Source organism: Penicillium manginii (genome assembly GCF_028828005.1).
Source record: "Penicillium manginii strain IBT 31320 chromosome Unknown utg000008l:1.0-3226943.0:1.0-3228205.0, whole genome shotgun sequence".
In the NCBI taxonomy this organism is placed as follows: Eukaryota; Fungi; Ascomycota; class Eurotiomycetes; order Eurotiales; family Aspergillaceae; genus Penicillium; species Penicillium manginii.
In genome coordinates this window covers 2,333,071-2,347,046 of record NW_026643109.1, presented here as the reverse complement: position 1 = coordinate 2,347,046, position 13,976 = coordinate 2,333,071, and the positions used below count along the sequence as shown (strand labels likewise).

At 44.8% G+C, this 13,976-nt stretch overlaps 6 protein-coding genes across 6 annotated transcripts; 2 read left to right on the top strand and 4 right to left on the bottom strand.

The window, feature by feature from the left end:
• Nucleotides 1-281: 281 nt before the first annotated feature.
• On the bottom strand, nucleotides 282-831 carry N7533_011504 (uncharacterized protein; the record flags this gene model as incomplete). The annotated part of the gene is made up of 2 exons (XM_057108154.1): nucleotides 282-314; nucleotides 364-831. The coding sequence occupies 2 exons, from the start codon at nucleotides 829-831 to the stop codon at nucleotides 282-284; spliced, it is 501 nt and encodes a 166-aa protein (XP_056955532.1).
• Nucleotides 832-2,432: 1,601 nt separating this feature from the next.
• Nucleotides 2,433-3,251, top strand: N7533_011503 (uncharacterized protein; the record flags this gene model as incomplete). The annotated part of the gene is made up of 3 exons (XM_057108153.1): nucleotides 2,433-2,513; nucleotides 2,571-2,703; nucleotides 3,124-3,251. Coding segments are annotated over 3 exons (342 nt in total), but the record flags the coding sequence as incomplete, so codon positions are not given.
• A 1,448-nt stretch (nucleotides 3,252-4,699) lies between these two features.
• On the bottom strand, nucleotides 4,700-5,845 carry N7533_011502 (fungal specific transcription factor domain-containing protein; the record flags this gene model as incomplete). Its single annotated transcript, XM_057108152.1, has 1 exon — nucleotides 4,700-5,845. One exon carries the CDS (start codon nucleotides 5,843-5,845, stop codon nucleotides 4,700-4,702), a length of 1,146 nt encoding a protein of 381 aa, XP_056955530.1.
• A 290-nt stretch (nucleotides 5,846-6,135) lies between these two features.
• On the bottom strand, nucleotides 6,136-6,816 carry N7533_011501 (fungal specific transcription factor domain-containing protein; the record flags this gene model as incomplete). Its single annotated transcript, XM_057108151.1, has 2 exons — nucleotides 6,136-6,555; nucleotides 6,622-6,816. 2 exons carry the CDS (start codon nucleotides 6,814-6,816, stop codon nucleotides 6,136-6,138), a joined length of 615 nt encoding a protein of 204 aa, XP_056955529.1.
• A 2,314-nt stretch (nucleotides 6,817-9,130) lies between these two features.
• Nucleotides 9,131-10,363, top strand: N7533_011500 (pepsin-like aspartic protease; the record flags this gene model as incomplete). The annotated part of the gene is made up of 2 exons (XM_057108150.1): nucleotides 9,131-9,453; nucleotides 9,511-10,363. The coding sequence occupies 2 exons, from the start codon at nucleotides 9,131-9,133 to the stop codon at nucleotides 10,361-10,363; spliced, it is 1,176 nt and encodes a 391-aa protein (XP_056955528.1).
• A 415-nt stretch (nucleotides 10,364-10,778) lies between these two features.
• Nucleotides 10,779-12,784, bottom strand: N7533_011499 (ferric reductase family protein; the record flags this gene model as incomplete). Its single annotated transcript, XM_057108149.1, has 6 exons — nucleotides 10,779-11,269; nucleotides 11,323-11,901; nucleotides 11,953-12,245; nucleotides 12,310-12,329; nucleotides 12,412-12,541; nucleotides 12,597-12,784. The coding sequence occupies 6 exons, from the start codon at nucleotides 12,782-12,784 to the stop codon at nucleotides 10,779-10,781; spliced, it is 1,701 nt and encodes a 566-aa protein (XP_056955527.1).
• Between the last annotated feature and the right edge of the window lie 1,192 nt (nucleotides 12,785-13,976).

Genomic DNA, 13,976 nt, shown 5'->3' with positions numbered 1-13,976 from the left:
ATAAATGCGTGTTACCTTTTCCCTTTACGGAAAGAAAATGTCAATTTGTAAGTTACATCTGAACTTAGATCATGATGTATGGGGATTCATTTCACTATCTTCAATCCATGCAGGTGCAGTTTTATTTACTTACACCAAGGCCATCAATTGATATTTACAATTTTCTAACATTCTGTCTATCAATCAAAATCCAGAGAATGGCATTTAGGGAATGGATGTCATTGACAATAGGGACAAGAGCATCCAAAAAGCCATTCCAATTGAACTTGAGCCTCCCATTATCACATTCTGGCTTTCGCTAGGCCATCGCTGTCCTAGTAATATGTTAGCCCGGGCCATGTTTGTAGATATTGAAACTCTTACCGTATCCCTTATTTTGGTGTAAGTTCTCTTCAGGTCGAGAGACTTCAGATACCATTCTCCGTCCTTCAGCTTCCATGTTTCATAATAGAAGCCTCCACCCCTTATCTCAACCAGATTGGTCGACTTGAGATATATCTGGTCCTCCATACTCCAGATCGCCTTGACTTCATCCGCCGATGTCTGTTCCAAATCACCAGGACCGAACATATGAAGGGTTTCGGCATTTGCCAAGAACAGAGAAAAGAAATCCACGAAAGCTTTGCATGATTTGAACGATAGCGGGTCATTCCCGACCATTACCACATTTCCGTGGATATCCCAGAAATTAAGGCGGGCGTCATGGAGCATGATCTCATGAAATTTAGACCACTGTTTTGAATCAACGTAGCGACCATAGCGTGCCTTCTTTTGGGCAATTGATTGCCCGACCTCGAATGGTACCATGTTGTTTTCTCCCGGTTTTGCCATTGAAAATATAAAAAAAAATATCAAGCTGTGAGGACTGGCCCTGATACTATAAAGTAACTTCGGTATGCTATTCCTCCGTCGGCAGAACTTGTCCCCGAGTCCGGGACTACACCCGGATGTCTCGGTATATCTTCCGGGGTTGGCTATGCCGTCTTGTCAATACTACTGAGGCCTGAGGGCTCAGGCCCCAGGTTACTGAGTCAGCCAGTGCCCACAGTGCCTGCCATGTAGATAGGGTTCTCTCCATAGCATCTCTCATGTCACCACCATCTTCAGTCTCTCTGCGAGTATCCCTATCCTGTGCCTCCAGTAAAAACCAGCTCGTTTGTAGCGAGGACCCGTAATAAATGAATTTATGAAAGCTGCTGGTTACACGATGAAAAACTTCCGACGCCCTCAATTGCACAATCGGTATTTCCATCATGTTTGACCGTCTTTGCCGTAATGAAAGCCCAAAGCAGCGCCGAGGTAAGCTAAACGGGTCGTGAAGACATCTCTAAAAGTCGATATTGCTATTGAAATCTTTGCCAAGGAATCAATGCCAGTATAAATTGCCAACCAAGTTTCAATCCCGTAGAAAATGAAGTATTACATAATCGAACTCCGTATACGAAGACTTTGGTCTAAAGTGGTTTCCTTTTGCTGGATGTTCGAAAGATCTCCGACTGCTGCTTGTGCATTTTCTTAGGGTGAAGTCGATCGTAATCGATGAGAGGGTCACCGTGAGTGGAGGAATGCAAATGGTGACAATGGTATGGTAAAGGTTTAACTGCGGACAGTGATCTGTTGGCGGTAGGTTGATCACCGAGGGTGAAGGCGACCAGACGACCAAGCGCCTCTGTCTTTTCCACTCAGCAATCACCAATCAACGCACGGAGTCTCTAACTCAGGTAGCCACCATCTATCGCGACTGGGCGTAACATTACTAGTCGATTTCACCGTCCAATTGCTTGGCATTACTTATTAAATGCTTTGTCATCGTAATCTTTTGTTAAATAGTTTTCCTGGTGTATTCTAAATTGAGCATACTGATACGATATTCCATATAAAACTACATTTCCCCATTATGACTGATTCCAGGCCGTGAAAGTTATGAGCCTGGTTTCCTTGCTACAATAGGCAATACTGAAGCTATTCATACTCGCTTATTGCGTAAATTGACGCGAAATCGACAAATCTGAGGGTGTGGATGATTACCCCTGAATCCACCACAATCCCTATTCGATATGTTGAAGGACCAACCCTGATATAAAAACCTGCAAAACCGACAGTTATATTGTAATAAGGATTGTAATTACATCTATAATTATCAGCAAATTGTAAAGTTTAAGATATTGACTAGGCAAGACAAGGATGGCACGATCGAAAAGGACCGTATATTCAGAATTAAATCAAGACTAATTCTTGAAGAACCTCAAGAATTCTATATCACAAAGGTTTTATATCTCTGGGAACAGTGTACTCTGTGATCCACACCGCTAATTCGTATCGAATCTGACCTATCTCAACATGATCAAAGGTTTTCCCTGTCACAGTACTACTGCTATAATAGGGTTTTGAGCACAAATTCAACACTAATGGCTATCTTGTAAAGCACATAGCATGTATCTGAGTCAAAGGTGACCTATAACATATATCTGTTAAAGAAAGGAGGGCTGCTATACTCGCTAGAAGGACTTTACGTATGGTTTTTGCTCTGGTTACAGTATTTGATCTTAATCTTCATTAATCAGACGTAGTCGCTACCTTTCCAAGCAGTGATCTGCCTACGCCTGTATAAATCTATATACGTTAGGGTTTCGCTAGATAAGGACGTTAATAGAAGCTCAGAAAGATACCATATAGACTTTGTATCTCACCAAAGCTATAGTAGTAAGAAGCATCTATAGTATTAACAAAGCTAGGTCTAATACTAGTACCTAAAGATCTCTATATATTGTTAGAGATAGAATTATTATCTTTTTCTACGTTAACAATATTCTTATCACTTTACACCTGTCTGCTGGGGACAAATAGCAGAAGAAGCTTTAGCTCTCCAGGGCTGCTAAGACACATTTATCTTAAACATAGCAGCAAATTATAACCTTGTAGGCTAACTAATAGTATTGACACTGATGATACTAGAAGAATTAAATCCATTCAATAGCACTACACAGTAAAAAGATATTGATATTTTCGCTTAGAAGATCAGTTCCTCTCAATATTTAACTATAATTACATACGTTGATACTGCTAGACTAATAGCTAAACTTGTGTAGTTTATAAAGAACCTTAGACCTACACACCTATAAGTGATCGATCGAGTGTTCGTCTATCTTTACTACAGTCGTCATCTCGCTATTGAATATAGCATCGATAACAGACACCTATCTGTCGAATACACTTTAGATACCCTATTTCGTGATAGATACAGATCGTAAAAGCTCTACAGGCTACATTTGCTAGGTGTATACAGGCCCTGTTAACTAGAAAGCCTCAAAGTAATCGTCTATAACCGAAGCTAAATTGCTTACACTATCCACGCTACACGCTCTATACACTATTAGGAACACCTATTCGCCTGAATCAGATTCAAACCAGATCATTCTATTATCCTGAAATGTAATAACCACAAATAGTGGATCTAGCGAACAATCCCAGGGGAAATCTTTACACGAAGCTTCGCTACGTTGATATATAGAGTTGTTAGGTGTGTCAGGAGGTAGAAGTAGGACATATACAGATCAAGTAGGTGCCTACAGCAAGCATAGCGGCCGACGGTCTCACTAAGTCGTTACTGTAGCAAAGCACAAGGCGTTTATCAAGATACTAGGGATACACAATATCGTCACCTATATCAACAAATAAAAAGGTAATTGGCACATACTTCGCGAGGACAGAGTCTATTTCCTATTTCGGACAGCGCTTAAACGCCTACACCGCACTTATTCGGGACCAGACAAACGAGAGCCATCGATAACACCAGGGCTGGAAAATGTAACTTCGAATAGAGCGGACGGAGTAGGGCATACAGCATGGAGGGTACACCGGCACTTTATAGATATGAAGGAGACCGGTAGTATTAGAGACGAACAATACTTACTAGCAGAAGACAACCTAGATAGCTTCGTAACATGGTAGACAGTTATTCCATTAGGGAAGGAGTGGGAGTATTGAACTAAAGCCACATAATACCGCTACATGCTGGATCATTCCAGTGGTTCTGTTCCTGTACAATTACTATTCTAGTCTGAGGAGCTAGAACGAACTGGCGCTCGGATCAAGCGGTATCTCCAATAAAATAAAAGGGGCAGTATATCAGATTATAACAAGGCGGAATATTCAGTGGGGGCGAGAGGGAAAGAAAGGGGGCGGCGATGAGTGCAAGATAGAGGAGTCCTATAGAGAGGAAGAAGGAGAAGAGAGGCTGAAAGGGTGAAGTTGGGTCTTTTATATCGAGGTAAGGCCAGGAGAGGTTACAAAACAGCGTATTAGGGCACTAAATCTGAAAAGGCAAAACTAACCGGATATAGTAATTCAAGGATCCCTATATTATACCCTATATTGTCGTTCGAGTGAGGCAGATAGATACCCTTTATAGTAATTAAGATGAACTAGTGCCTAGTCTTCCTTATATCTTTTCCACTACCCTATAAGGATAGACATTCTCTTACTCTTTTTTCCTTGTCAGTTATATTTCAATGTTAATTCCGCAAGGTCGCAGGATCTGTACGTACTCGCTGACCGAAATATCGTTATATATAGGAATTATTCAGTCCCTGGAAATCTTTGAAGGCTATCCATTCCCCATATCCAGGCCTGCTCTTGCGTAAATCCATTTCCAGGCCCAGCGAGATCTGGAAAAAGTGGTTCAAGAGGTATATTGATATCATTTCCCGAGAGAACTAAAAAATGTTAACCTGATGGTGATCAAAACGCGAAGACTGCAATGCATACCCTGGTCAAAGTCAAGAAGAGCCTGAGACATAGCCGGATCTTGAATGAAGTCGAACATTTCCTCGTTTTGTATTGCGTCGGGGATTTCTGCACCTTGATCTTGGTCTTGTTCCTGTTGTGTCGGAGCCTCGGACCCACCCCCATAATGTGCATATTCGATCCGCTGCGTTGTAGATTGAGAAGATTGCCGGGTGGCACTGTTACTATCGAGCATCTCCTTCAATTCCTTCTCCATGACCAATCGGGTCAAGCGCTCCAGAATTTCCAAGCCCTGTGATGCCAAAGTCGACTCTGTTCTCGATTTCAAATGTGTTTGCATCTGTATCAAGCGTCGCAGCCCCATCTTCGACTCGTGGGACTGCGGACTAAGCGGTTCAATACTAATCAGTATGCAAATCATCACGCCAGCAGTAAAGGTGTGAATTCCGATGAATGCAGCGGCGTAGGTATCGGCGGCGAGAAGGAATATTGAAGACTCCCCGAGATTTGATGTATGCAGTGCAGCATCCCGACACGCGGATAATGACAGACGCAGTGGATTTGGAGATGGGGTTTCGCCCTCGCTCACAGCGCGGGGGATCATTCTGTAAGCGAGAAGAGGGCGGTGGAGGAGGATTCGCGCATTTTCATACGCAAGTTCGAGGGAAAGAGCTTGCAGTTGATAGATGTGCTGCTCGAATCGGGGTCCTGAGGCACCTATGTCATAATCCATCTCTTCCACGGAAGCATAGTTTGCATGATTAGTATTTGGATGTAAGGCTTCTGGTATCTCCATTTTCCATTTTCGCAGCCGTTCATCTAGGCGCGATACCTTGTTAATGAGATTCTGCAGATTCCGCGAATTCAGATTGTCGGTTTGAGGAGCCCCCTGGTGGCTAATTCTGTATAGATCTGTAAGAATGTCCTTGACAAGAACGGAAAGCTTGGACATCAGGTATTTGTAAGATAAAAGACTCGCTGGACACTGGTGTGTCGTGTCAAAAGTTGCGGGTGATTGTCCGGATGATGTAGCCAAAGGGTCCAATAGCTCGACATCGCAATCCGCATCCTTGATACCGTGTGGATATCCGTATGACATCGAGCAAAATGTCTCAATTTCGTAAATAGCCCACCAGCAACGCTTTCTTGTTTCAGCAAGCCGCTGTGTCGCAGGTAATCTAGTATCTGTATCTCCGGCTGGAAGTTTGCGATGTAAGTTCAATGCCTGTGCGACACGGAGTCCACAGCCACACACCGGCCAGGCAAGACCAGGATTTCCATGATACAGATAATATGTGCCCAGCAAAACACATGTCTGAACGGCTTCCAGCGAGCCGAGTGACACTATATCCAATAATCTGGATCGAATAGTTGACAGTATCTTCTCTCTCAAATCTGAATGGGCGACATTGTGATTTCGCAGAGTCTCCCGCCGTGGGAGCCTGCATATTGCAGGGCGATGGCAATCACAACAAGAAAGGTACTAATAAACCCGGGATTTGGATATTTTGTTACCAGATCCTGCGCCGAGAGCTCGTACATCTGTTCCCAGTTCCGCCGGAAGTCGTCTTGGTGAAATATCAAGATGAACCAGTGCACGCGGTCGAAGTAGGTGTCGACTAATAAAGAGGCAACTTCTCGCGAGGGAAGTAATCCGATCAGCTCTGCTATCGCAGAACGCGATCCTTGCATCCAGGGGATTTTTGACCTTCCGGGTCTTCTTTCCGGTGGTGAATTGATTGTCGCTCCACCGGGAAACGCCGTTGTCATGGATGTATCGGGTGTAGAAGAATTGTGGAATTGAAAGGCCTAGCTCGTTAATTAGCAACCACTTTCTCCTCTTCGAACAGAAATTCAAACCAGCTCTATACTCACATCTGCTACCAACGACATAGTCGAGCTGGACCACGTCTGATCAACCGAACGGTCGCCAGCATTATCGTCCTCCCCATGTCGATCTTGTCCTTCTTGTCGCAACACTGTCTCCCGAGCAGAGCTTTGCCGTGTCTTCTGTCTCTTCTGCTTAGGTCGAAATGGACTAGCAACAATGAACTGGTCCGACTCGCCCATTTGACACTCTATTCCTGCGTGTACACATAGTGTGCATGGGCGCTGAATGTCGCACTGCGAAACGATTCGTTAGCGCCCATCCATAATGACCACGTTTCACTTCAGACTCACTCTCAACTTCTGGCGGCGGCATCTTTCGCAAGCTCGGCCGACTTTTGTTCGTTTTACTCGTGATGCCATTCTCCGATTGGATTGGGAATCGCAAGGCTTGGAGCACCCCAAGGGAGTGTTTCGGGATTCTCGGAATCAAAGCCCAAAACGGTCATCTTTCCGTCGGGAACATCTCAGCACGTGACTTTGTTCGAGACTGTTGTCGCCACTCTTTTGGCTCTATTCTTACATGATGAAATAACTTGAATTATGCTTTCAAAAATTCGTTCTCTTGGTTATGATTTCAATGGAGTTAATTAGTGTGGACAACCTTGGGGAACTGAGAGATACTACCACTGATTCTGTCGGAGACCTGAGTCGGTAGTAACTATTAGTACCTGACATCATGGTAAATTCCTCCGGGGCCGGACAAGACCTTCAGATGGATGGATCGTTGTGAAATTTTCAGAGATAGTGACCCTTAGAGCCTCAGAAATTCTATCTCCCGGGGTCAAATCTTCAACCTGCTACACCTAGGCATCGATGTGACGAAATTTCGACTAAAAAAGCCTCCCGCCGGACGCCCGTTGTGATATGATGAATTAATCGTCAAAATGTTCTGATAATTTCAACGCCGGAGTGTTTCTGCATTAATTATCTCACAATGTGGTCTGGTGGCGCAATCCCCCATTTGCGCAATGTTGCAGCAACATACATCGTGGAGGCGATGGCTTATGCAAAGCACACAATTTAAGCAGACCCTTCAGGGCTCGAGTCAAGATTCTTGGCTTTGCTTAATTAAAGAGGCGTTTTCTTGTTTTCAATTCCCCTGGTCATGCCCCTTTTAACCTTTTAGCGCGTCGCCTTGACTCGGAGTTGGCCATTCTCAGGAAGTTTAGTGCACTGACTCAGATGTATTCGAAGTATGCTTATCCAGTCGGCTGACACGATAAATCTGGAATTGCAAACCATTATCCCAATCTGCTCTTCAAAATTATCCCAGTAGCAAAGTATCGGTTATATTCTAAGAGAGGAGTATAGAAGGCCCACTGGTTTAGCTTGCATAATGCCGGCATCCGGCAACATCCGCCTATATAACTCGGAACTGCCGATTTACGTTCGATCTACGATCATTGCCATTATTCTCGAAGTTCGATCATATTATACGGAGTGATCCGTGAGGGGTAAATAAGCCTAGCTCCCCGTGAATAGTCGCATCGATTGTGGAGCTTCATCAGCCCAACCCCGCCACGTTACCGTATCTGGAATCGTCCCCCGCCGTGGCGTTCTTCAAGCATCGAAGGCCACATCCATATCGCGGAGGTCCGTCGGTATGTCTTGGACCTCTTTCATCCAGCGCTTAGACATTTATTGTGAAGCATCAAGATGATTAAATCACCTCTCGCTTAGTCGGTTTTCTTAAGCGAACGCTTTGTCGTATATTCAGGTAGAACTAATAAGAGCCAGTGTTTAGTAAAGCAGAACGTTGACAAACGGCTACTACTTAATGGTAATAAACATCTGAGGGGCTTACTCGGGCTTCCCCCACCCCTTGAGATTACTGCAAATCTCCCGAGTGACGAATCGCAGTCCAGAAATCTAGACCCTTATCTCCGGTGGGTCTCTGCCACGAGACCAATTCGCCAGGTCCCCGACCCGATGTTACCCTGATTGACATCGCTGAACTCTACGATTGGACCATACAAAAACAACATGAGATGATCACGAAGCTTTAATTCGAATTTACCCACTATCGCGCGAGCATTTGCAGCTTGGACCTCGTGGTCTGCAGGTTGGTTTATGACCCGAAAATGACCAAATTTGGGAATCCGCTAGATCGCTGCAAGTTTACATGCATCTTAGTTCCTGGCCTTCGCGAGGTCATTCGCTCACCACTCGAGCAAATAAGAGTGGAGAAAGGACCGGTATGATCGAATGGCCAACCCCTTCAAGCCTTTTCCAAGCCCTGGGCGCATTAGCAGCCGTAGCTTGCAGATCGGCGTTCGGATTGCTCAGAAGGGGAAATCTTGTTCTCAGTCTTCCCGATGGCGCGATGAATGAATGACTATTGTATAGCGCTCCTCTATCTGCTACCACTACTCTCCTTTGAATAAACGAGGCCTGGAAATGTATAAAAGGACATCAGAATCCGGGTCTTTGGTTTCATCCAACACCAAAGCATCTCCCTTCTCATTCTTCAGACAATCCCTTTCGAGATATCATCATGGTTGTCATTGACAAGATTCCCATTACCCTCGCCTTGCTGGCATCAATTGCTGCAGCCGTTCCTACTACTGCTAAGCCAGCCAGCAAGTTCTCAATCAACCAAGTCTCTCGCCCCGCGACGAAGACCACCAACTTCGCTGCGAACTATGGGAAAGCTCTGTCCAGATATGGAGCTTCTGTTCCTTCGCATGTTGAGGCTGCTGCTGCTGCCAGTGGTAGCGCCGTTACTACCCCAGAGGCCGGCGATGTCGAGTATCTGACTCCTGTCTCTATCGGCGGTACTACCTTGAACCTGGACTTTGATACTGGTTCTGCTGATCTGTAAGTCAATGAAATGCGTCTCAATGAATGAAATAAAGTATACTGATGAATCTATAGCTGGGTCTTCTCTACTGAGCTTTCCAGCTCTTTGCAAAAGGGCCACTCTGTCTATAACCCCAAGAATAGTGGGACTAAGCTGTCTGGTGCTTCCTGGTCCATTTCCTACGGCGATGGAAGCAGCGCAAGCGGTGATGTCTACACCGACACCGTTACTGTCGGCGGAGTCACTGCCTCGAAACAAGCTGTTGAAGCTGCCAGCCGGATCAGCTCCCAGTTCCAGCAGGACACGGACAATGATGGACTTCTGGGTCTCGCTTTCAGCAGTATCAACACTGTGTCGCCGAACCCCCAGAAGACCTTCTTTGACAGTGTCAAGAGCTCCCTCGCAAAGCCTTTGTTCGCTGTTTCTTTGAAGCACGCAGCCCCTGGCGTCTATGACTTTGGATTCATCGACTCCTCCAAGTACACGGGCTCCATCGCTTATACCAGCGTTGACAACTCTCAGGGATTCTGGAGCTTCGATGTTGATGGATACAAGGTCGGAAGCAAGTCTGGCTCTGGCTTTTCTGGAATTGCCGACACCGGAACCACCCTGTTGCTTCTTGACGACTCCGTCGTTTCTGCTTATTACGCGCAAGTTAGCGGTGCTAAAAATGACCAAAGTGTCGGTGGATATGTCTTCCCTTGCTCCACCACCCTTCCTAGCTTCAGCGTTACCATTGGCTCCTACACTGCCACCGTCCCTGGCACCCTGATCAACTACGGTGACTCTGGCGCTGGATCCTGTATTGGAGGTATCCAGTCGAACTCTGGAATTGGCTTCTCTATCTTTGGTGATATCTTCCTGAAGAGTCAGTATGTTGTCTTTGATGCCAGTGGACCCCAGCTGGGCTTTGCTCCCCAGTCATAGGCTGCTTGATGTTCCTCGGCGTGCTAGGGGGCGTTTCTGCACGAGAAAACGCGTTGAATTTCAATGATCTACAGTCAATTTAGTTGCCATGTATGGTGTAGATGTGTTCAACCTCCAATTTTACATTTTCGTAAATATTCTTTTCCACATTGTGTATTTTCTTTAATTTAGATAGTAAGAAAACCTTGAGTGGCTGAAGATACTGTATCATAAGATAAGATACTGCCTTGATATATATTATAGACTATCGATCAGTCTAAGGAATTCTAGTATTGGAAATAAATATTGATAATCGAATATGAAGGGCTATAAATTTAATGACAAAATAATTGAGTAGCAAAACTTTTAGAGAGATTAATTGCAAATTTTTAATCCTTTTGCTATCACCATTCGAATTCCTATGTTTCAGGCTTTATTAGATGCTCCCTTGCTTTATGAATAGAATTTTGTGGATGCTTACCTCAGTATATTGGGTGATAGATGGTCCGTCTTGGCGCGCAATACTTGAAACGGCCTGACGAGTAGCATTCGTCATTGCAATGGGACCGCAAACCCCAACGATTATACGATCATCTGAACTCTTCTTGGAAACTGTCGCGACGGAGCCAGCTATAAGGCTATTGAGATCAGGACGTCCCGAGCAAATTTTATCCGGAGAGAACTCATCATTGGAGTTCATGTATTGGGGACCACCCTTCTCAATGTCCCTGACTTCGGAGTCTGATGTGGAAGATTCCATGGGAGCACCTGTCGTCTCTACTGGGGACTTCTCTGATAAATCTTGAATGTTGAGAAAAGAAGTCCCGGAACTGTCAATCGTAGCTTGACGAGTGACATAAATGAACAAGTTCACACTAGGGTGGTTCTGGAGCCGCTTGAGTTCTTGTGAATACCAGGACAGGTTCTCTTTGAGAAAATATTAGCTTCAGTTATCATGCATTGGTATATTTACAACTTACCCTGTTGTCTCACAGCCCAGATAAAATCAATAGTCTTGACAGTCGTGTCTGGTTTCTCAATCAAGTCCAGAGCGATCGCAAAGGTAAAACTTGCGCCACTGCCACCTCCAACCAAAATGACTTTGTCAAATCGTTGAAAATTAGGGACCTGACCATAAGGGCCATCCACTGAGCACCGGAAGACTCTACCCGGTGAGGTCTGGGCGGCATTATACAGGTCTCGGGTAAACCCATCATAAACACGAATCACGAATTCGGACGGGTTGGATGAAAGAAGAGTGAACGGATGACTTTCAAACCAGCGGATAGCGGGGACCCACAAAAATGCATGGGAACCCGGTGTAGAATTGATACGACGATTCAGTCGCACCCGAATGGCATTGTCAGGTAACGCTGTGATGGATGCAGAGTTACCAAAGAAGTTCCAGCAGATCTTAGCCGTACGGATCAACCGATCGCTGACCCAAAGACAAGCCGTGAATATAACGATTATCACCGTGGAACTCGAGAATTTCGGACGGTGCATCCCGACCGTAATCATGATCAATATAAAAAGGATGATATGAAACATATAGAAAACTGCAAATTTTTGGCATCAGCGAAGTCTAGTAGTGGAGGGGGAGAACTTACGCTCGTAGTATCCTCGCATGAGGTAAGTGATAGTTGAGAGACCAATAAGAACCATAGCCAGGCCTGCAATGGCTCCCGCAAAATTCTTGACCTCTTGCATAGAATCAAGCTCTCCGGAGTCTGCCCATGCAGCCAAATACACAATGCCATGTAAACAGCTGGTGAATATACAGGTGTAGCCGGCGACCTTGTGAAGAGGGCGTAGTTTCTCATATGACTTGGCTGTCAAGGGAGCGAGAGGCGTGTTCTTCAGAGCCAAGAAGACTAGGAGTACCAAATTGGCTACCGCAATCCTATCAGATGTTCAGGTTAGTGGTGAGGGAGGATAGTGAAAATCAGATGGTGAATGTAACACACCAACCGAATCGCTTGGCAACCTAAAAGCCCATGATTGTCAGAGATTGAAAGCATAGTAGCAATAGATAGAGGAGGAATATCATTCCAGCAGGTAAATCGTACATAATTCATATTCGTAAGGTCGACATTAGTCACCGCTAGAATCAGATTGACAGCCCAGTAGATGGTGTACAGGGCAGATCGGCCGATGTGAAGCCCCTTATATGAGCTAGAGAAAAGTCCCCGAATAAATCTGCAACGATATATTGTGAGCTTCTATCCGGAGTTGTGATGAAATTTGAATCTACCGGGTTTTGCGGGCCAAAAAGCTTTTCTGACGTGGAAAACCCCGAATTTCCATCACTTCAAGCCAGTGATGTATGGCGAAAAGGACCATGATAGAGCCCATAGCAATGGCAAAGTATTTGTTACTCCATTCATTGTTCGACTGTCGAAGTACCTTCGCAGCAGCTTTCGCGGCCTTTGCATCGCTCATAGTGAAATGGTACTATACTGGAAAATCTTGGGAGGAATTTCGAAAAGGCCCGCTTTGAGATCTGATAAACTCGGAACCAAGCGATTATTAACCTACAATCGGTCTTTTTCCTATAACCCGAGAATTACCGTTTAACGTAACATAGATAATTACGTTGAATTTTTCCTGGAGCCGTGCGTATTTCTTTGCCAAGCCAACATGATCAGAGACAAATTTTTGTGGGTCGTATTGCATTTCCAATATGATATAACGGAAGTTAAGTGGATTTGGATGGATATTACTCACGTTCTATGTACAATAGAACTTATCTCGGGCCATCGTCCGACACTGTACGTGTAAACTTTCTGTTTCCTGGTATTGAACTTATTCATGAAAGCCAGCTATGAACTAAATCAGGATCCCAGTCTTGCAATTAGCCCTGGATTATACCAGATTTACTTATCTACTTCAGAAATTACATGGGCTAGCCAAATAATTCACTCAGGCTCATCGAATATACTAGAACTTTGCGGGTTTTGCGGCAGATTGAAAATTCACGAGGCAATATACCCAATTGGGTAACCGTAGAGGGTCCAAAATCCATCTAATCAATCAGATATCAGAAAATCAGGCTATACTCCGTAAAATACCAAACCCTATCATCTGCGTCATTTGAACCGCCACCGAAGTAGGCCGGATCTACTTCCGTAACTGGTCTAGGGCAATATCCAAACCCCCAACCATGTTACGTAGGAGAGGGTTTCCTTGGCATTTGTACTTACGTGAAAATTAAATTTTTGCAGATAGATGAGAATCGCATTTCTGTCAGGTTTTTTCCACCCCCGGCGGGCTCTTCAGCTTTGCTAAGACAGAAGTACGGATAGTCTCACCAGATTGTTCTCTTTGGAGGTTTTTTCTGCACTTGTAATTTATTCTTCTTGGCAAACTGAAAAACTCAAAATTACCGATAACATGGAGCGACATCGAAGGTCCGCAGTATTTCCCCATCGGGAGCATATTCACTGGTAGTATCCACAATTATTACCAAGGAATCATGGAATCAGATAGCCCACGTGTCCCAAGGAAATGATACTAAAGCTTAGCAGTTTTCGGTGGAGTAGGGCGGAAAATTACATTGTAAATTCGTGAATTTTGAGCATCCCATACTCTGACGGGAATCAATACTGTGTTGTTGCTTTCCCATAACCCCCCT